Source organism: Acanthisitta chloris, unplaced genomic scaffold (genome assembly GCF_000695815.1).
Source record: "Acanthisitta chloris isolate BGI_N310 unplaced genomic scaffold, ASM69581v1 scaffold10857, whole genome shotgun sequence".
NCBI lineage: Eukaryota > Metazoa > Chordata > Aves > Passeriformes > Acanthisittidae > Acanthisitta > Acanthisitta chloris.
Window position 1 is genome coordinate 13802 of NW_008683223.1, and position 21626 is coordinate 35427.

A 21626-nucleotide genomic window follows, 5' to 3' on the forward strand; every position below is an offset into this window, starting at 1 on the left:
CCTGGGCAGGGACCCCTTCCACCAGAGCAGGTTGCTCAAGGCTTAATCCAACCTGGCTGGGAACACTGCCAGGGTTGGGGCAGTCACAGCCTCCCTGGGCAGCCTGTGCCAGTGTCTCACCACCCACACAGGGAAAACTTCTGCCTAATATCTAATCTAAATTTCTCTCTTTCAATTTCTCCCCATTCCTCCTTGTCCTGTCACTGCAGCTTCTAACACAGAGTCCCTCTGTAGCTTTCCTGTAGGCCCTTCAGATCCTGGCAGGTTGTTACGAGGTTTAAGATGTTTTCCCCATACTATATAATTAATTCATGACATACCTCTCCAGTTAGATCCATCATAACAAAAAGAAGTGCCTTCAGGAAGGTCTGTTGGTTCTGGAGGACCCAAATGAGTGGCAGCCTTTCCATAAGGAATTTGATTGACACAACCCCTCCCAGTTTGGCATACCAAGCTTGTTCATAACAGCAAGCACATAAACGTTCCACGATGTACGAAAACAAGGGGAGTTGACAGGCCTGGAGACAAAGAAATTGATAAATTTGCTTTTTCCATCTCATTTTAGAGCAAAATTGCATTGTCTGAAACTAATTAAATACATTTAAAAACAACCTTACCCGTTCCTTTGAGCCCAAGATAATGCTGGCAACATCAAATATCACTGCCAGAGCCACCTCTCCTATCTTGCAGAGCTCCTTCTCCTCATAAGCCATGCAGATGGCTATGGCATCAATAAGCACCAAGGGATCCATCCCTTTTGACCCATTTTCCTCACTGTGAAACATGGCTGTGCTAGGCTGGCTCCCTACCTGATAGCACTGCAGCAAGAAAGGACCTGTCATTTGTAAAGGGGAAGAAAAGAGAGAAGGGGGAAATAAAGATAAAACAATGGATATTGCAATATGAATAGCCTTTTAATTAGGTTTTATTACTCCATGGACTAGCTGATGGCAAAAGCAGTAAAGCCTGGGCGTATTTGCATATAAATGGAGTGTAAGGCATTCTTCATTTTTAGAAGAAAAAAAGATTACATCTATTTGAATGTTTTCCTCTACGCAGTGCACACAGGTTTAATCAAAATGAAGAATCATAAAAATTCAAGTCCCGTTAATGTGACAATGAAGAGTGATATGGTTACAGCATGTCTATTCCCAAATTACTTGTCATACAGCCCAACTCCACACCAAAAGTTTTCTTCACAGGCATAACACACTGCAGTGGTCTAGTGTTCACCTAATTCCTCTACTGCTCCTTCAAATCCACAAGGGAAAACAACCCAATTAAAGCCTGTAACATGTTACACAAATGCTCTGGAACTATAACCTGCTCCAATTGGAAATTATTCCACAGGTTGTAGCATTTAAAAGTATTATGAAAGGACTGATTGTTTTACTTAGCAATTTTCACTGCTAACAAGAATTAAAACATAATTCAGCCATCAAACAAAAAAACCCAACAGAAGTAACTGCAATATTGTGACTCCCTTCTTAGTTCCTCTAAGCAGAGACTTCTCCAGCAGAGAGTTCTGTGGCTCCGGACTCACCACACTGCTGAGCCACTGCCACCATGGTGTAATGACGGATTAAACTGGCCACGAAGGGCAGAGCACTAGGCCTCAGATCCTTGATGACTGCTGACATGAAGGCTCCTGTCAGTGCCTGCTCAAAGGTTTTCCGAGCTGGAGTGTCCTGTGCTTTGTATCGGTGCGAAATGATCACACTGGGTATGGATTTCTCAGTAAAGCTGAAAGGCAACAAACATGGAGTGTGTTACAATCCGAACTGCAGCTCAAACACAAGTGTTGTCAAGGACTTGATTTCAAGTTTGCTCTTGATACCTAATTCCTTCTTTCCCCTCATTTTGGTAGAGCTAGACCAGTTCACTCAGTCCATACTCATTTTGTCAGCTGGTCTCAAACATGATGAGCAACATCAAACTTCATGAGCAACATTTCAAGGCAGTGGTTCAGAAATACAAATACACACCAATAACAGGTGTACAGGCATCACACTGCAACTCAATTACACAATGTCATTTGTATTTTGACATTTTCCCCCTCTTTTACCCAACAAAACCTATCCACTGCAAAGCTATTTTTATATCAAATCTAACAAGTGCAAATTGTGAAAGCTACTCTGCTCTTTAGTCGCACTGCAAGGCTTGAAGTCAGCAAACACTTTGTAGGCAATGTTGTCTAAAAGCAATAAAATCATTAAGTATCAAGGACTAAAACTGAAAAATATGTTTAAAAATTCAATTAAAAGGTCCCACACCAAGGCAAACATAGGTGTGTGACTATAGCTTGGTCACTGAAACTGAATTCTGTTTCTCTTTCTCTTTAGTTAAAGGTCAGACACACCTACAAAACATCAGTCTAAATTCATTTTTAAAGTACAATTAAGCACCAGAATATTCCAACTATTTAAACATATAAAATTCTATAAGACTCTATTATAAAATACATAATACTCTATAAAATTTCAGAAGAATAATTAGTCTGATCACAGGTAATAGATTATACATTGGACTGTGATTAGCAGAAGAAAATTCAACTCTGAAACACTAACATATGTCACTGGCAATAAATAATATGCAAAACAAAATTCCTTGTTATCAGTAGGTAAAAATCCCATTAATTGCACACACTGATCAGACTCTAAACTAGGCTGTTCTAAAGACACTATAAATCTTACATACACATTTATGTTTAAAGAATTGTCATACTTGGGATGTGCCAGAAGTTGGTACAGTGCATGTTTGTTATCATCCAGGCTCATCATAGCTACCAGGAAACACTTGATGACCTCCCACGCTTGCCTGCGGTAGTAGGGCTCAGTATTGGCACTCTTCAGGCAGTCCAGAGCAGTCTCAATGGCCTGGGATTGACAACACACAGTAACCAAACCCTTCTTGCTCTTAGCATTTATAATAAGGTCATAAATCAAGGAAATGGTATCATTAGTATGTATTAAAAGTAAGCTTTAAAGGATGCACAGTTTGGAGACAAGAAATAGAGAGTGCCAAGAGTGAGTTTGAAGCTATGACAGTGTTTGCTGTGCTTTTAGCTGGAGTCACCATGCCTGGAAGTGTTTAAGAGGGACCTGGATCTAGCACTGGAGGATATGGTTTAGGGGTTACAGCAGTGACAGATTAATGGTTGGACTCAATGATCTTAGAGGTCTCCTCCAACCTTGAGGATTCTATGACTCTACGTTTCCTGGCAGATACATTCACTTCCACAGGCAGAAAGCTAGAAGTGAGATACACCTTCACACTCTCTCTCTCTCTCTCTCTCTCTCTCTCTCTCTCTCTCTCTCTCTCCCACCTTCCCTCCAGCAACAAATCCTGCTGCTAATCCCTACATACTATATGTACACAATGTATTTGTACCCATATATAAATGGCACCAAAATTGCTCTATCTTAGAAATTCTTTCCTTTTCTTTTCCATGCATGATGAAATATCCCTGTAAGCAACTTCTAAACACCATTTACTTAATAGAAGAAGATCCAATACATTTCAAATTCAAAACAGGCTCTTCACATATGAAGATGATTACAAAGGTTATATCTGATAGGGAAATTTCTAGATAGATAGATAGATAGATAGATAGATAGCTAAAAGCAGAGCTATCTACTTTCTATCCTTCCTCCCCGAAAGACAGGAAGAAACTGAAAGCAAACGAAATGAGCATGAAGTAAAAAAACATGTAAAATTGTTCTGGAGTGTATGAAATAAGGAGTTTCAATACCTGATCAATGGCAAATAAAATCTAAGCATCCCTGCTTTAACAGGAACCGACAGACCTACCACATATTTTATGGAAGTTTTACAAGCAAACAAACTTTGAACAAACCTGTAACACAAGAAAATTGACTAAGTAGGTTCTCAGGACAGAAAGCAACTTCAGCCCGTACCTTTTCCATTGGGAGCTGAATGGATGCTTTACAGTCTGAAAACTCAATGGTAATACTGGGTCCTTGGATTTCTGTGACTACATACTGTAGTTTCTGGGATTCTTTTAACATCTTCCTGTTGCTGCCCCCAAACTTGCCCAGGACACGGTAAGCCACATGGGAGATGCTGTCTGCAGGATTGCGCAGGGTTCGCCACAGAGCCTAGGGGCACAGGCACAGAGTCACTGCCTCAGTACTCAAGGTAGAATGGCATAAAGTCAAGGAAAACACTTGTTCTTGTATCTGCATAACTCATCCTGCAGAAGTTCCATCACCAAGATTGAACAGAAGCAGTCTCAGTTCACAGAAGTTCAAGAGCTGTTGGCCAGAAAGGGCCTTGGCAGTGCTGGTGGCAGTGGCTCAGTGAGAGCCAACAGTGTGCATAGGTGGCCAAGAAGGCCAAGGGCATCTTGGCCTGGCTCAAGCAGAGTGTGGCAGCAGGACTAGGGCAGTGCTTATCCCCCTGGACTGGGCACTGGGGAGGTCACACCTCAGTGCTGTGCCCAGCTTTGACCTCACCAAAAAAAGGCCATTGAGGCACTGGAGCAAGTCCAGTCAAGGGCAATGAGGGCAGGAAAGGACTGGAGCACATGGGGAAGGGCTGAGGGAGTTCAGGGTGGTTAGCCTGCAGAAGAGGCTCAGGGGTGACCTCATGGCTCTCTACAACTCCCTGAGAGGGGCTTGGAGAGAGGTGGGGGATGGTCTCTCCTGCCATGGCTGCAGGGAGAGGACTAGAGGGAATGGCCTGGAGCTGAGACACGGCAGAGTCAGATGGGATGTTAGGAACAATTTCTCCCTGTTAGGCACTGGAATAGGGAATTGCCCAGGGAAGTGGTGGAATCACTAGCATGGAAGTGTTTAAGACGCGTATCGATCCGGCACTGGAGGATATCATTTAGGGTTTAGGGGTTACAGCAGTGACAGGTTAACAGTTAGACTTGATGGTCTTAGAGGTCTCCTCCAACCTTGAGGATTCTATGATTTCAAACACTGTTCTGAATTACAGTCACATCATCTTCACCTCATATCTAAGACTTTATGATATACTGAAAGCAATTAGCGTTCCTTGTAATTTTATTTTTAAATTACCCAATTTTAATCATTTTCTCATTACTCATTGCTCATTAAACATAGCAGTATTATTGCTCTTGAGTCCCAAGTCTTACCTTTAATCCTATAACAAAGGGACAATTCATTCACTTTTAAATTTGCAGTTTTCAGCTTAACAACACAGCACGAAGTGTTCTTTTATACAACCCGAACTGTCCTTTCAAACACACCCCAAACTGCTATGGCTCTCAGGACAGATTTGTCAAGTTTTTCTAACCAAAGCTTCACCCAAATTTCTAACAATATTTAGCAAATTAATGACTTCTTGTGGTCTAACAGCAAACCACACATTTACCTGCATCAGCTCAGCTCGAACGGGTTGGATATGATCGTACAGAAAGTCTGGCTGCAAGTTATCCACACACAACTCCAGAGTTCTCAGGCCTTGGCTAACCAGGGTCTGGGATCCATTGAGAGCTGACACCAGAGGATCCATCAGCATGGGCAGGTAAGGCAGCAGTGAGCTCAGACGAACAGGCACAGTGAGGCAGAGCTCCACAAACAAGTCTTTCATGTGCTGTTTATGAAGGCCACTTTGCAGCATATTGAGTCCTGGAAATCATGGAGAAGTTATACACTCACAGGAAAAAGTGTATTGTCAAAATTGCTATTTCCTAAATTTAGAACAACCTGACGTTCTTCAACCTTGTAGAGCTTATAGCTCTGTAAATAATAGTTTTACAGAGCATAATACCATTCATAATCCTAACTGACACCTAAGGATTTCATGCAGGGAATGCTTCTTGAGGTACATGCAAAGAGGAGAAGAGACTATCCCTGCATATTCTGAAGTGAAATACTAGACTCAATAAAGTAGCATTGGATGAAAACCAGAAAGATATAATTTGATTCCAACCTCAGCCTTGTAACAATAAAACAATCCCACACAGAGAAAATTGTGTTTAAAATGTTTGGAATCCTGAAAAGAAACATCTAATGAGTTCAAGTACATTCACTGTCCCATACAGACTAAACATATTCCCCAATTTATCTCTCCCCGGGAAGATTTCACGTATTCCATGAGCTTAACCACCTCTTCTGCACTGACATGTGTGTCACATCATCATTTATGGATAACATACACATTTGCTAAATACAATACAAACTGTCCCTAGAGCTGGAGATGGGAACAGGATTTTACAGCCCTGGAATAGTTCCCATCAGTTTCTCCTTAGGTTTAAGTAGTTCTCTACATCTTGTTCAGCCCCAGTCCCTCTGAACACACTTGTTGCAATCACAAACACTCAATTCAAACTGATGGTTATTTCCATTTCTTTTTGCAGACTGACACTACTTCCATTGCTATTCCTTATGCAGGTGCACACACATGGTCTAAACTGCACAAGCACCAGAGCTCCACTGCAATGTCAGGGCAATGAAGATGGTGAAGAGCCACATGAGAAGTGGCTGAGGCACTTGGTGCTTTCAGCCTGGAAAAGAGGAGGCTGAAGGGAGTCCTCATGGCTGTGTACAACTTCCTCATGGAAGGAAGTGCAGGGACAGCACTCACCTCTGCTCTCCAGTAACCAGTGACAGGACTTGAGGGAGTGGCCTGAAGTTGTGTCAGGGGAGAGTTAGGCTGGAGATTAGAAAACAGTTCTTCCCCCAGAGGGTGTTTGGGCACTGGAGCAGCTCCCCAGGGCAGTGGTCAAGGCCCCAAGCCTGACAGAGCTCAGGGAGTGTTTGGACAATGCTCTTAGGCACAGGGTGGATTGTTGGGGTGTCCTGCGCAGGAGTTGGAGTAGGTGATCCTCATGGGTCCTTTCTAACTCTGATTATTCTATGATCAGTGATTCTGTGAATGTTCTTCCCACAAAACCAGCAATGGTCTGTGAATTGTTTCTCTTACTCACTGACCCCTCAATGCTTTTGCTAACCAAGTAATCCATAGCAAAAAAACAAATCAAAGAAGCAAACAAGAAACCCCCAACAACGAAAAGCAGAAAACCAAGCAGCAGAAATTGTGAAGCAGCCAAAACTATGGAGCCTGAAGCAGCTGATAGCAAAGGATGGTAAGCCACATTGAAGATACCTAATCAACTGCTTACCTCAAAATCAGAAGCTACTTACCAATGTTAGAGCTTTAGTTTTGGTAGTGCTTTTTAATTGCAGAACGTAACTTAATTCCTACTATTTACATAAACAAATCAGCAGTTGGGGTGGGGAAAGAAAGTTTGTTCTACCTTGCAGTAAGTTTGGTAAGAGCGGCAGGAATTCTTGGTATAAGAGGTCGTGGCTGCCTCCTCCAATAGATCTGAACAATGCTCTGAGCAGCAGGAAATAGTTATAGGGCTCTTTGGCAGTCTGGGCAAGTTCCATAGAGCTGTTCACAATCTTGTGCAAATGTGGCTATAAAGACAATAAAGCTTGAGGATTAATAAAACACCAATTTTATCATCATTGTACTGTACGAGAGGTTTCACAGGAGATTTCGGAAGTCTGATAGAAGGGAAAATATTTGCTCTGGGATCAAACATCCCATCAACATCCCAATTTGGGGATTCATTGATCCCAACTGACAATTTGGCATTATGACACCTCTAATTTTTGAGTCTGAGGTGTCAAAATGACAAGAAAAGACAATTGACAATATCAATTTACTCCTGACAATACTCCTTTACTCCTGATCTAACTTCATCACTAGTTCTTCATTTTTGTGAACGCTCAAATTTCACTTGGAAATCAAAGTCTTCCAAGTAAAACAAGATTAGGGAAATGGTGGCTTTTCTAGACCAAAGGACATGAACATGAACAGGAATCATTAAAAACAGCTGATCAATATAGATCAGGGACAGTGACATGACTCTGGAAGTCATTAACATCTAAAAAGTTTCCTACATTGCTATGCAAATGATGCAAATAGCCTTCATCACTCAAGTAAATTGTCTACCCAAGGGCCTCTTCTCATCAATCCTGCAGAAACAAAACAGTAAGAGAAGCACCAAACCGTGAAGGGAGTAAGTTATTCTCTTTAAATTTCATCTCCAGCTTATAAAATCCAAATGCCCTTGATTTGACGCCAAACTACGAGAGTTTAAGCAAGACTATATTAATATTGCTTTATATTACTGCTACATTTCAAAGAACCTGGACAATTGGTAGTCACTACTCCGTTTTACACAGCTGCCTCTATCAGAGATTTGGATTGGTATAAGGTAGAAGAACGAAGAGAAATGATGAGAGAACTATCAGCATTCCATTAAAATCCTAACGTCTTCTCTAGCAGCTGTTGCTTTTATGGGCAAAGCCCCTTCTTGCTTCAAACTCAGCATTTCTAAATGCACTCATTAATGAGATGATCTCATGACCATAAACGCATCTTTGGAATACACAGACAACATGTAAATAGAAATAATAGCATTCCTTAACCTCAGACTTTTCAAGAGCATAGAAATATCTAACTCAAGAAGTCATTGAATATGACAGGAATGAACAAGATTCACCAACACACAGAAAAGAGATTTCAATCCAAGCAAAAGTCTTCTATTAATAGGGAAATAAAGGGGGAAAATATGCATATCCTAACCATAAAATTTCATGGGTTTATGGCAACCACAGATCACAATCACAGATCAGCCACTTAGACTCAGAATTAGTTTATCACTTCATGGTTTCAAATATGAAGCAAATATTGACAGAAACCACCTCTTCTAAGCAAGACATTTCGCTTGGCACTTGGGACAGCATTGAGATGTATTACAAACAGTGCTTCAAACATCAAATGACTCAAATGTGTGACAACACCTAACCCTTAAGTCTAATACATTCTGCTGATGCCTGAAGAGGAGTCAGAACAAACTTGTCTTGAACACAAATGACCTTTACCTTCAGCATTTGTTCATTTTCAGCTGCAAAGAGTGAAACTGAGCCAAAGACTAACTTGAAAAGCTTGAGATACAGATTGGAGAGTTCCACATTAGAGCCCATTTCTGGCAGCCTATCCAGGAGATACTCCACCAAAATGGTTGCGAAGAGGGCAGAGGTAGTAGGGTTTGCCAAGAAGGAATTGGCAACAATCTAGAAAAGGAAAGCACAAAGGAGTTACTGCTGTTGTAATGAAAAGAACCAAAGGATAAATGCACTACCCATTAAAGAAAACCCAAACCAACTAAAACCTAAGACATTTCTTTCCCCATCTTCAGTGATTTGGGTTATCCTCAGTGGAAAACAACCATGCAACTTAATGTTCAAGCATAAGCTTAATTTTAAATGGATATTATAGGATTTGCCTTCTGCAAATGGCAGAACATTAACAAAACAACAACCCCACAACAGTCTATACTTTTCAAGCATAAAGTCCATTCATATCCTCTAAACTGTTCATGTTTGTATTGCACCACTTAGTCTTGAAAGTTAATTTGAAAACCCATTTTTACGTTGTTTACAGGCTACTTTTTATCTAGCTTCAAATCTTGCATGCTAACTGCAACATCATTATTTACAACTCCACTTCTAAGCCATTTCCTACAAGCTGCTTATTATGAATTGAAAAAAAGCAAACAAAACCAAACCTGAAGGGCATAGTTCTTTGAGATTCTCTCCACCATGTAAGGAACAGTAGTCTGAAAGATTTCTTTGAAAGTCAAAGGGTTCATCATTGTGAACACACCAGCAAAATGCTCAAGAACTTCCTTCTCCTCTTTCATCCTGACTGTCTGGCAGTTCGCTACTCGGACATATGTCTGCCCGTTTCCTGCTATTTGGACCTACACAGAGCAGATGAGAACACACAGATACTGGTTGCAGAATCTGAGCAACTCTTTTCCCATTATTCTTTAAAACCCTGCTGAAAACAACTGACATTTTCTAGGTTTCCCATGCAACTCCATAAGAGTAGATGTTGGGCACAAGAGCCAATAGCGACAAGAAAAGCATTAAAATAGCATTCGCAGTACAGATTTTAATACTATAAAGTTAGGAGTGGAAAGACAACAGCAGGAGATATCATAGTGTACTTGTAAAGTGACTTAATACTAAATCACATCCGTTTACATATCAAGAGTAACCACAGAAGATAAACAGACATGTCAATGCTTCAACTGAGACATAAACTCTCTCTTTCAAGAAAGATTTAACCCACTACATGAAAGACAATTAGTTTCAGTCTGACCTACATGAACAATAATGGCTATTAAGAATATAATCTGCTCCCTGCAATTGCTAAGTACTTTGAAATTTACTTTTGCCAAAGTACTTTGAAATTTACTTTTCAAAAGTTGTATCAAACTTTTGAAAAGTTTGATACAACTTTTACTTGAAATTCATTCTTCATACTGAGAATTTCTCAATAGCTAATTAAATATTTAATGCAAATACACTACATGTGGAATTTGTGTTTCATCTGACAAATAGACCCTTAGTGAAAGACCTGACTGTATAAATGTAACATATTTATAGCTATATAACTGTATAAACAGAAGTGCAATGACAGCATGTTCCATACCTGATAAATATCCAAAGCTTGCATTGCATATTTTACCAGTTTTATATAGATTTGAGTCTCCTTAGGTTGCAGCTGCTTGTTGGGAATGAATTGTGCTTCTGAAAGAAGACAGTAGTTAACCATTAAAAATCCTCTTTGCTTTCATGCTGGAAGGTTTCAATTGCAGAATTATAGAAGATAAATATTATGCAGTTTTACCCCCAGGAGCTTTGCATGATGTTATTCCCCACGTGATGGTCTTGACACCACACACCAAAGTCTTCACTAAGCTGCGACAATCTGTGACCTGAAAGGTTTGTTTATCGTCTTTTTCCTTCTCCCCTTGTTTCTCAAACACAGACATTGGTATAGGGGCTATGGGAGTGGCTGGGGCAGGGGATGGAACAGGAACAGGAGCTGCATTAGCTGCTGAGGGCACTCCAGGCAATGCTGCTTCAGCGGCTCCGAGCTCAGACTGGGGTTTGCACTTCTTGAAGATGACAGAGAGCTGATACCTTGCTATGGTGTGGAATTTCAGCACAAAAACCTAAGGCACAAAGAGGAAAGGCAAAGCAAAAAAAAAGCAGGGAGGGGGGAAAGAAAAAGAAAGTAAGTTTCTTCTTCAAAAACCACTCGCAATTTCCTAATACTAAGCCATCAAATCTCTGCTCTGTAGCCAGGCTGAGAGCTGGAGGTGTCCAGTATGGAGAGGAGAAAGCTCCAGGGAGACCTTGGGGCCCCTTCCAGTGCTTAAAGGGGCTCCAAGAGGGCTGGAGAGGGACTTTGGGCAAAGCATGGAGTGGCAGGACAAGGGGGAATGGCCTCCCACTGCCAGAGAGCAGGGTTAGATTGGATAATGGGAAGGAATTCCTCCCTGTGAGGGTGCTGAGGCACTGGCACAGGTTGCACAGAGAAGCTGTGGCTGCTCCATCCCTGGGAGTGTTCAAGAACATGTTGGGCAGGGCATGGAGCAACCTGGGCTAGGGGAAGGTGTCTCTGCCCATGGCAGTGGGTGGGACTGGATGAACTTTAAGGTCCTTCCAACCCAAATCACTCTGATTCTAAGATGAGACAAATCTGCATATTGAGACTAATAACATTTACAGCTGTTTCTGAAGTCATTCAATTACATCAAATATCTCTGAACAAAGTACTTTGCTTACTTTAAACAATCAGTCACCCCTGGTTACCTTTTTTTAAGAAAAAGTCCCTCAAAATCCTCAAAATAAAGAAGATCCTTAAAAAGACTCAACCGGCTTCAAAGTGCAGATATTTCAGTTTACAGGCTGTATTGTGCTGTGCCAAAGACCAGAGAGAAAATCCTCTCTCAAGGTTAAAGACATAAAAACACACCCAGAAGGCATTAAAAAAACAACATTCTTACATACTCTTCAGCAGGGAAAAAAAGATTACAACTAAAACGTAAAGTAAAACAATAAAAAGCCACCCCAGGAGTTAAGCTACCCCAGAAGATGTATTGTTTCCTGCTTTGAAACAAGTCACTGAATGAAGCTGAGGGGACGAAGCATCTCTACGCTAGTTGAGATCATCTTACTCGAATAAGATCTGAGGTGCAGAGCATCTTCAAAAGCCTTTCCCTAAAGCACTAAAATGCAATACAGCACACGGGATGTTCCTACATATTCTCAGCCCTTAAGGAGAAAGTAAAATGTGATTGACAATACACTATAAAACAGGATATCTAGCTTATTACCAAGTGCTTTAAACCAATCAATACCTCCAGCATTCTCATAAGAATATCCCTCCCGTTGCCATTCTCCTGTTCACTTTTAGACCTGATACAGTCCACCAAATTCAGCAAGAGCTGCACAGCAAGGGAGAGGTCATTGAGGGGCAGATGCTGCCGGACAGGACATGGATACTGCTAGGCAAGGACTCATCATCAATGTTCTTGGCAAAGAGCTGCACAGCAAGGGAGAGGTCATTGAGGGGCAGATGCTGCCGGACATGGTGCACCAGGTCTGCCAGAGTGCTGTATGCAAGGGGCCTACAGGAGAAACAACAGAACACACTGAGAACAAGTGAAACTGTTGTTAATTGGACTTAAATCATCACTGCCTACTGCTAGGCAAGGACTCATCATCAATGTTCTTGGCAAAGAGCTGCACAGCAAGGGAGAGGTCATTGAGGGGCAGATGCTGCCGGACATGGTGCACCAGGTCTGCCAGAGTGCTGTATGCAAGGGGCCTACAGGAGAAACAACAGAACACACTGAGAACAAGTGAAACTGTTGTTAATTGGACTTAAATCATCACTGCCTGGAGCTCCTTCCAAATTTCTAAGTGCAAATCATCTATTTTCACATGCAAACCCAGAGCTCACAAGGCTTTAGCAGTTACACAAGAGAATGATAACCAAAGATGCATCAATCTGCCCCACAACACTGGTGTCACCTCTCTGATCTCTCTTCCCCCACTGCAGACACCCGATATTTTCATCTCCATACAGTTAATAGCAAGCTCTAAGCCACATTTTGAGCAGTGTTGGTAATCTGTCACAATTAATACCAGGTTAAGCATCTAGTAGAGCAAATACTTCTACATCTAATACATGTTGTCAATAAGGTATATTTGATATTAAGTAAGAGGAAATTCTCCTGGTTCACACACTAATTTGGTCAGCAAGATCCTAAACCTAAAAACTAGACTACTGAAGACACAGAAAACAAGTACTATCACCATGTATTTTTTCAATTGCAAGTAAGTTTCAAGGTCCTCATTCACAAAACAGTTTAAATTTCATTCAGATTTTACCCTGGACATAAGATTTAGGGTGTTTCCTGAACTATTAGGCAGATACTGAGTTGATTTCACTGTGCCCACTGTTTTGATGGTGCATTTATCCCCTTTTGCCCCACACTCACATTGCCATCAAAGTGTTAAACAACAGCCACTCTGTACAGCAGCAGAAGCTCTGCAATAAAACCAGCTAATAAAATGAGTTATTTGAAGCAAAGATAGACAGGCATTGCTTAATAACCCTGAAGGTAACCAGCTCTGGAAGGCTAAATTTTGTCATACCTCAGTGTCTCTCGAGCAGTGTATCCAGAGCCAATCAGTATAGATTCATCAAACAGTTTGTCCATACATGGAATAAATTCTGTCATTGAAAACAGAGAGAAAGAAATAAAACAGCTCTACATAATGATTAGCAAAAGAAAAAAACAAAATAGGATAGTGAAGCATTAAACCATTTAATTTAGGTGTTTAAATCTAAGTCAGAAAGCGGTTTGATTCCAAAATTCATCCGTGAAGCTTAGTAAATTGTCATTTACAAGGGAACTTCAATCAACCTCTTGTGGCTATTAACTCCACTGACACTTGCCCCTTGAGTAACTCTGCAATACACAAAGCCACAGCATTGACACCCCAAAACCAGTGACATTTAGAAAGGAAAAAAAAAAAGCTCACTTTTTCAGCTTTGCAGAACTTTTTACATGTAATAAATCAGTAACTTCCACTCAGGTTAAGAAATTAGTAATACAAAGTATCAACACAACTGTAGGCACAACTACAAACCACCACCGATTTTTAGCATCACATGGAAATTACTTGGAACAATAGATCCTTGGCAAGCTGGAGGAGCTACTTGTTCAGTACGGAATTCTCCAGGTTAGAATCACAGAATTAGATACTATAGACTCTTTTATTCATAGATTATTTTCTTTTTTAAGGAAAAAGGAAAAATGCAGAACAAAAATCACCCCCACTCCCGAAATAATCAGGTGTAACAGTACAAATGAGCAATAAAGACAGAGAACTAGCTGAACTCTTCCCAGTGCATAGGAACACTTCTCAAGGTGCTACTCACGGCTCCTCAGGTCTGTTGTCAGGATGTGCTTAGCAGCAATGAGCAGCTCCTTCCTGAGATGTGCTGTTTCAGCTGGACAATTGGAGAGCAACTGCAACATTCCCTTGACCATTTGCTGAGAATACTTGGCTACTAATTCCTACAACAGCAAAAAATAACATGAACACAACTAATGTGACATTCTGTTCTCAAGGTTTGCTTTGTATCTGCAAAATACCATTAAAATTCACTAGTTTCTCTTTAGAAAGTCTATTTCTAAAAGGAAAATACAATAAATGCCCAGGGGAATGGCACATTTTTGCTTTCCCTCCATATGAGGATACTTCTGAAAGGACAATCAAGTAGAACTGCTCCTCACTCCAGTCCCTGATGCACTGCAGTCCTGCTGGTCACTTGCTTGCCATAAGGCAACTAGGAATCTGTTGAATTAAGTAATAAAATTGCATCTTACCTGGTAAATTCTGATGATATAAGCCAAAAAAGACAATGTTTTAATCTGAGCAGCAATAAAATCAGCATACAGCTCCTTGTTATACAGTTTATGTTGTCTGAAATGAAATTGAACACTAGTTAGGATTTTGTTTCTCCTCTTCAATATCTTCACTCAGAAAACGCACCAAAGGTTCAGATCACATCTTCCTGTAGTGAGGTTCCTTATGGCTGAGGGAGTTTGGTTTGGTTAGCCTGGAGAAGAGGCTCAGGGGTGACCTCATGGCTCCCTCCAACTCCCTGACAGGGGCTGGAGAGAGGTGGGGGATGTCCCTCCTGCCATGGCTGCAGGGAGAGGACTAGAGGGAACGGCCTGAGCTGAGACAGGGCAGAGTCAGATTGGATGTTAGGAACAATTTCTTCCCTGTTAGGGTGTTCAGGCACTGGGATATTGCCCATGGAGGTGGTGGAGTCACCGTCCCTCCAGCTATTTATGAGGCATCTGGATCTAGCACTGGAGGATATGGTGTAGGGGTAACAGTAGCAACAGGTTAATGGTCAGACTTGATGCTTTTCAGAGGTCTCCTCCAGCCCTGAGGATTCTCTGATTGTATTCAAACTCCCAGCAGCACCTTATGCTCTGAGCAGAGCTGCACAGCCCAGAGGTCATCACACAATTCCCAGCTCTCTCCAGAAAGCCAAAACAAGACATCAGCATCAAGTATTTGCCTCCATTTCCTAACTGGGGCCATTTTTCTTCTCCAGGCAACACTCCCCCCACAGGCTTGTCTGTCTCTCTCAAGCTTCAACCACTGATTTAGATCATCATCTAGCTACTGATTCCTACAGCAAACAAATAACATGAATACAACTATTATGACATTCTGCTCTAAGGGCAAACAGGGAAAGAAGGAGATGTTGCTCCCACTGCTCTGCTTCACAACACTTGCTGCTGCTGAGGCAGGAAAAGCAGTGCCTGTATCTGCAACATCACAAGGATTCACCTAACTTTCATCCTGGAAGACCAAAAATATATTCTTAGTGAAGATTAAACTCCAGCAAGTGTCCTAACTCCCATGGGATCATCACTCACTGTGGCAATATGGATTGTGGTCACAAACTCTATTTAGAAAAACACATTATCAAATAATAAATTGGGATCTACTGCACAACTGTGGATTTTATCAGTGATATACAATGGGAATATTAATTTATTTCTAATGAATATTCATATTAGCTGTTACTTCATCTACAGAACCTTGCCAATTTTTAGACAAATGATTGTTACTACTTTTGAGATCCAAAGCAGCAAGACTAGAAGCAAAAATCACTAACATATAAGTCAAAAATAGTTTGGGTAATACTGAATGGCAAATATAAGCAGTTTATCCCAAATACCATCAAAATATTGTTACAATGCTCTTACCTTGCTTGAGCAGAAACCTGGATTATAATAGTGTTCATAATCAAGGGCACAAACTCAGCTACTACATTATGAATGTTCAGCTTATAGAGCTTAAAAGGAAATATAAAGTATTATTAGAGAAATTTACACGTCACACTTGTAAATTGTAAATAAGCTCTCAACCTACTTGAGAGCTAGTCAAAAAACAGACATCTCAGCAGTTTATTTTTAGACCATATTTTAGTACCAAAAATAATTACATTCATTTTTATTAATACATTAGCAGAAGTTACACAAGTGTTAAGTAACAGAAAGTATTTCCGTGCAAAATACTGGAGAATACTCACCTGATACATGAGAACAACAATAATTGGTAGCTCAGCCAAGACCTTTAGGGATAAAGATCCTCTGGGAATTATAGAATGCTGAAAAAAAGAATATAAGCTTTATAAACAGCTTAATTACTAATTCCAAGATGTATTTGAAATAGTTTTACATAAGCTGCTCATTTTAATAGCACTACACTTAGCAACAATAGCATTTAAAAGGACAACACCAATTGGCATTAAATTTAATAAAAGTTCTGTCATTACAGCTACATAGAAAATCACTGAAAAGTCTCAATCAGCCTGTACAGAGACATTTTGATATGAAAGCAAGCAGAAAAAGTCTCATCTTGCGATTTGTGGCCTTGTGACACAGGCAGTGCTGTGGTTAAGAAGCAGTTGAAATACTCACTGTTCTTGTCTCACTGTCTTCTCGCTCAGGGTTCACCTTCACCACAATGGTTGTGATCATTCCAACCATCTCAGGAGTGGGAACAGTGTTCTCTGGAATCACCTGAGGATTCTCAAAGTATCGATTCTACAAGCAGAGAGCAGCAGAAACGTATTATCCTCCTAGTAATAGTCAAAGGCCATTGATGTCCTTAGGTCTCCATATTATTTTGCCCCACGAGTTTTTCTTCTCTGCATGTGATGGTCCTGCAGCACCTGCCAGGGCCAGACACATCTGTCCCACTACTCAAGAAGCAGAAAATCAGCCCCAGCCCAGAGGCTTCTTTTGCCAAACACAAATATGCCAAGAGTTACTCTGCATCAGAGAGGAAGGTCAGGCAAGATCTCCAGAGTCTCGTTCTTCCCTCACCAACAGCCACCTTAGGCTCCATGGACACCATGGCAGCCAACTGACCTCAGTTTGCTCTTACTAGTAATAATGCCTTGCAAGCAGGTCTTCCAGATCAAAATCTACATGTCTCCATTTTTAAACATATTTTTGATAAGTATATTCACTATATCCACATACTATAAATTAATATAATTTGTGTAAACATATTATGTATCAATATATTATATATTGCATTACATATTTCAATCTGCTATTTTATTACAATATGTATTTATAACAGAAAAATAGAAAAAGGTTTTCCAAATCAAAATCTAAATGTCCATTTTCAGACATGTTTTTGATAAATATATTCTCTATATTCACTTAGCATAAACACATAACCTAATCTAATCTATATTACTCTATTTTATGCATTAACATAGATTATATACTGTATTATACACAAATTATAATATTCCATATTACTATTCACTTAGTATATTTACTATAATCTGCATTAATATATTTAATATTATCACATAGTAGTATATTACATATTGTATCACACAGAAGATAATTTTATACATTTAATCATATATTAACACATATTACATATTACACATTATTTTACCTATTTATTGCAGATAAATATATTCACTGTATTTCCTTAGTCTCACTAGATACAAAAGTAGTTGTGTCAATATCTCCTAGAGATAAATCAAGAAATAAAAGCTGTTTTCCTGACTGCAGCAGAGATAGTTTGAAAGACAAAAAGCTCACCACAACTTTGGGAAGTTCCTTGTAAATCTGCTTCACAAAGTCCAAAAAATGATGGATCTAGGAAGGAAGGAGTTGGTTTGGCATAAAAAATCTGTTAAAAAATGCCATGGCAGAAGTTCTACAGCACAGGAGAAGGTTTAGGACCTACTTCTTGAGTGATTGCAGGGCGGAACTGTTTGTGCAACTCAATGATAATTCTTAAGCAAATCAGAACATTTTCTTCATTCTCTGTCTGAAAAAATGAAAGATAATCTTTTGTGAGTATTGCTGAATCCTTCAACTACTCCACAAGTACTTCAAAACCCTTTAACTGACACCCAACAATGAAGAACACCCCATTAAATGGATTTGCATGAGCATATGCCTTTCCTTGAATAAAACTTTATAGTCCTAAAGTATGGCTAAAATTAAATCCAATCCCAGAACACAAACCACAAGTTTCAACCACTTTGTACCATTAGAGCTGTTGCTACTGCCCCTCAGAGAGACCCACATGGGGCTAGTTAGACACTGAGACACCTCCATGTAGAGCATTCAAACAAGTGGTTTCAATTCAAGCAAGAAAACACTCTTGAATAAGGATCTGCCAGAAAAGTGCTCATGCCTGAAATCTCTCCTGCATTTATAAAATCCAAGTTTCTAAAGAGCAGAACAGAACCTGCAGAAGAGCTACAGGTAAAGAGATCCCATGGGTAAAGCCTGCGGAGAGGCCCTTCCACTGTTGCTCCAGCACCACAGCTATTTTCCATCCTACCCCCAGCAAACTTTGGGGGTGAATAAAGGACAGGGAAATATTTCTGAAAACCTGAAACATTTTTCAGAGGAGAAAAAAAAATACCTCAAGAAACCTAAACATGACCGACAAGATGTTTTTGGTGTGAAGACGAAGGTGTTCATTGGTTGGAATTCTGTGGATTATCTCCAGCACAAGTTTTCGGAGTTGCTGTGAAATAAAAGGTAAAATAAAGACACGCCAGAACTTTTTTACAAGTCCACAAAACCCAACAACTGGTTGCAACATCTTTTTCAGCTTAATACTTCTGCCTAAGTAGAAAGAAGCCATTTTATTTCATGTAGACATAGGTTTACAGACAAACACCGAATGCTTCCACTATGCACATATAAGGCAAATTTACCACGTTTACAGTTGAAAAATGCAAGTTATCAGACATTTTTAAGTATTTAATGACAGAGATTCAACTTTTGCCTTCCATTCCTACCCTTCAGGTCAGTCATTTGGAACCACGGGTAGTATTGCAGCAACAAAGCCATTTCTGTGGCACCTGATTTTCCCTCATATTCCCTAGAACCTCAATTTGCAAAGGTTATAAGGAACTTATTTAACTACTGGACTTTTCAATTTCACCTGAAACGACAGCTCTATTTATAACAACGTTCTAGACATAAATCAACTCATTAGGTCAATCAAGAACTTCACTGCAGAAAGATGCTGCACACAGATTACCTGTGCTGGTTTCTCCTGCAGGAACTGAACTTCTCCATCCTGGAGAAAGGTGAGAAAACGAGGGATGATGTGTTCCAGGAATGTAGAGTATTGTGGGGATGATGTTACATTCTAATTCAGAACGAAAAACACAACAGACACTCCACAGGTTATATTTAGCTACATTCTAAAGCCACTGTTAAACATTTTCAGTGCATTTTTAATAGACATACTTTTATTTAAATGCTCACTGAATAAAGATTCGGGAATGAAATCAAGCCAAGTCCAAATGTAATTAATTCTTCAACAACCTAATTCATAAATACAGACCTCAAAATCAATCACCTGTAACTGCATATATCAGAGGTCACAAGATACTAATACTAATGTTCTAATCACATAGCATTAAGAATCAAACCAACACATATTAAGCACAAGGAAGACTGACACTGCAGGAATTTTTGGGGTTTGGTTGGGGTTTTGATCTGTTCATTTACCTCAAAATTCTCACTGACTTCTTGCATCATTTTCAATTTGGTTTCATCAGCTGAAAATGTAAAATCAAGCAAAAAAACATGTAAATGTCAAAGCAGATCATGAAGGCAAACACCAGGTCATTGATCAAGGAAGCAATCAGATCTTATCAGTTTAGCTATCATCACCCAGTTACAAGGCACACAATCCTCTCAAACAACCCTCACATAACTGCACACACACACAGCTCACACACTTGGGCTCAAGCAACTATTGCTCATCACTTTGCTTCTTCAAAGATCAAAACTCAAAATTCAGAGTGACCCCCACAGACATTTATCAACTGTCTAAACAACACAGCAACATTTGGGAAACAAACTACTGAAGAACTGTGATTTTAATATGAAAAAGCCTCTTACGTGTGTTGACATCTGTAAGAGCAGCCACAAACTGAAGGTATTTCTTCATCAGAGTGGTTTGGTCCACCACCGTGGGCCCTTGAGCTGAAACAAATGCCATCTTGGAGGAGGAGAGATCAGCTTTCAGTGCATAAAGTCAAGAGCAACACACCTACAGAAGAATGAAGAGGTGTTTGTTAGTTTATATGGCTGGTTAACAGCAGCTATCACATCACCTCTATCCCTTCTTCTGAGGTATCAGAGAGGAACACCTGTTCCAAACTCCACATTTACCCAGGCCTAATACAGCACTATCACAGGAATGCACCGATAGACAGAAGCGATTATTGGGCTCTTCACACCACACGGCAAACATTCATGTGTTTGGTTTCATCTCTCCCAGCAGCAGGCTCCAGGCTCAGGGATGCGCCTGACATCCGTTATCCTGTCTTCCCACCCAGTCACATCCCAAACTTCAGCTACCTTTGGACACACTCTTGTGGGACTCACTCCCAAAGGGGCCAGAAGTTGTCACCATGAGCTGCCTTATACAGAAACCTAAGAGCACATTCAGCTTCAGAGACATAAGGACATGGAACTGTTGGAGCAAGTCCAGAGAAGGCCACAAAACTGATCAGAGGACTGGAGAATCATCTGCCCTGTGGAGAACGTTGGGGCTGTTCAGCCTGGAGAAGGTTGTGTGGAGGCCTCAGAGCAACCTGCCAGGAGCTGAAGGAGCTCCAGGGAAGCTGCACAGGGACTCTGTGTTAGGAGCTGCAGTGACAGGACAAGGAGTAATGGGGAGAAATTGAAAGAATGAAATTTAGATTAGAGAGTAAAATGGAGAGAACCTGGGGTGACAGGACAACACGTAAAGGATTCAAACTGAAACAAAGTAGGTGTATATTAGATATTAGGAAGAAATCCTTCCCTGTGAGGGTGGTGAGACACTGGCACAGCTTGCCCGGGAGGCTGTGGCTGCCCCAGCCCTGGCAGTGTTTACAGCCAGGTTGGCTAAAGCCTTGAGCAACCTGCTCTGGTGGGAGGTGTCCCTGCCCAAGGCAGGGGGTTGGGGCTGGATGATCTCTAAGCTCCATTCCAACCCCTTAACACACACACTATGAAATTCCTAGGACACCAGCGACCTCCCTCCTCCCCTCGACGCTTTTTTGCCAGCTCCTCTCACTCCGAGCCTTCCCGCAGGGCTGCGGATGCTCCTCCAACCCCACACCTGTTCCCCCGCGGCTGCTTCAACGCATCCCTCACCTTC

The 21626-nt window shown here is 40.7% G+C and overlaps 1 protein-coding gene across 1 annotated transcript in view; it reads right to left on the minus strand.

The window, feature by feature from the left end:
* Nucleotides 1-20477, minus strand: part of TRRAP (transformation/transcription domain-associated protein) — a gene marked incomplete at its 3' end in the record, with an annotated part of 33955 nt that extends 13478 nt beyond the window's left edge. The window contains exons 1-25 of the mRNA XM_009078843.1: nucleotides 20378-20477; nucleotides 19982-20031; nucleotides 19506-19616; nucleotides 18879-18983; nucleotides 18189-18272; nucleotides 18041-18097; nucleotides 16892-17017; nucleotides 16501-16578; nucleotides 16175-16263; nucleotides 14771-14867; nucleotides 14320-14458; nucleotides 13530-13608; nucleotides 12351-12496; nucleotides 12227-12315; nucleotides 10708-11035; nucleotides 10510-10607; nucleotides 9578-9772; nucleotides 8892-9083; nucleotides 7250-7415; nucleotides 5362-5618; nucleotides 3918-4118; nucleotides 2725-2876; nucleotides 1544-1743; nucleotides 618-835; nucleotides 321-518 (exon numbers count right to left, since the gene is read on the minus strand). Of these exons, the coding sequence (XP_009077091.1) occupies nucleotides 321-518; nucleotides 618-835; nucleotides 1544-1743; nucleotides 2725-2876; nucleotides 3918-4118; nucleotides 5362-5618; nucleotides 7250-7415; nucleotides 8892-9083; nucleotides 9578-9772; nucleotides 10510-10607; nucleotides 10708-11035; nucleotides 12227-12315; nucleotides 12351-12496; nucleotides 13530-13608; nucleotides 14320-14458; nucleotides 14771-14867; nucleotides 16175-16263; nucleotides 16501-16578; nucleotides 16892-17017; nucleotides 18041-18097; nucleotides 18189-18272; nucleotides 18879-18983; nucleotides 19506-19616; nucleotides 19982-20031; nucleotides 20378-20477 (3555 nt within the window). The remainder of the gene's footprint in view (nucleotides 1-320; nucleotides 519-617; nucleotides 836-1543; nucleotides 1744-2724; nucleotides 2877-3917; nucleotides 4119-5361; nucleotides 5619-7249; nucleotides 7416-8891; nucleotides 9084-9577; nucleotides 9773-10509; nucleotides 10608-10707; nucleotides 11036-12226; nucleotides 12316-12350; nucleotides 12497-13529; nucleotides 13609-14319; nucleotides 14459-14770; nucleotides 14868-16174; nucleotides 16264-16500; nucleotides 16579-16891; nucleotides 17018-18040; nucleotides 18098-18188; nucleotides 18273-18878; nucleotides 18984-19505; nucleotides 19617-19981; nucleotides 20032-20377) is intronic.
* Between the last annotated feature and the right edge of the window lie 1149 nt (nucleotides 20478-21626).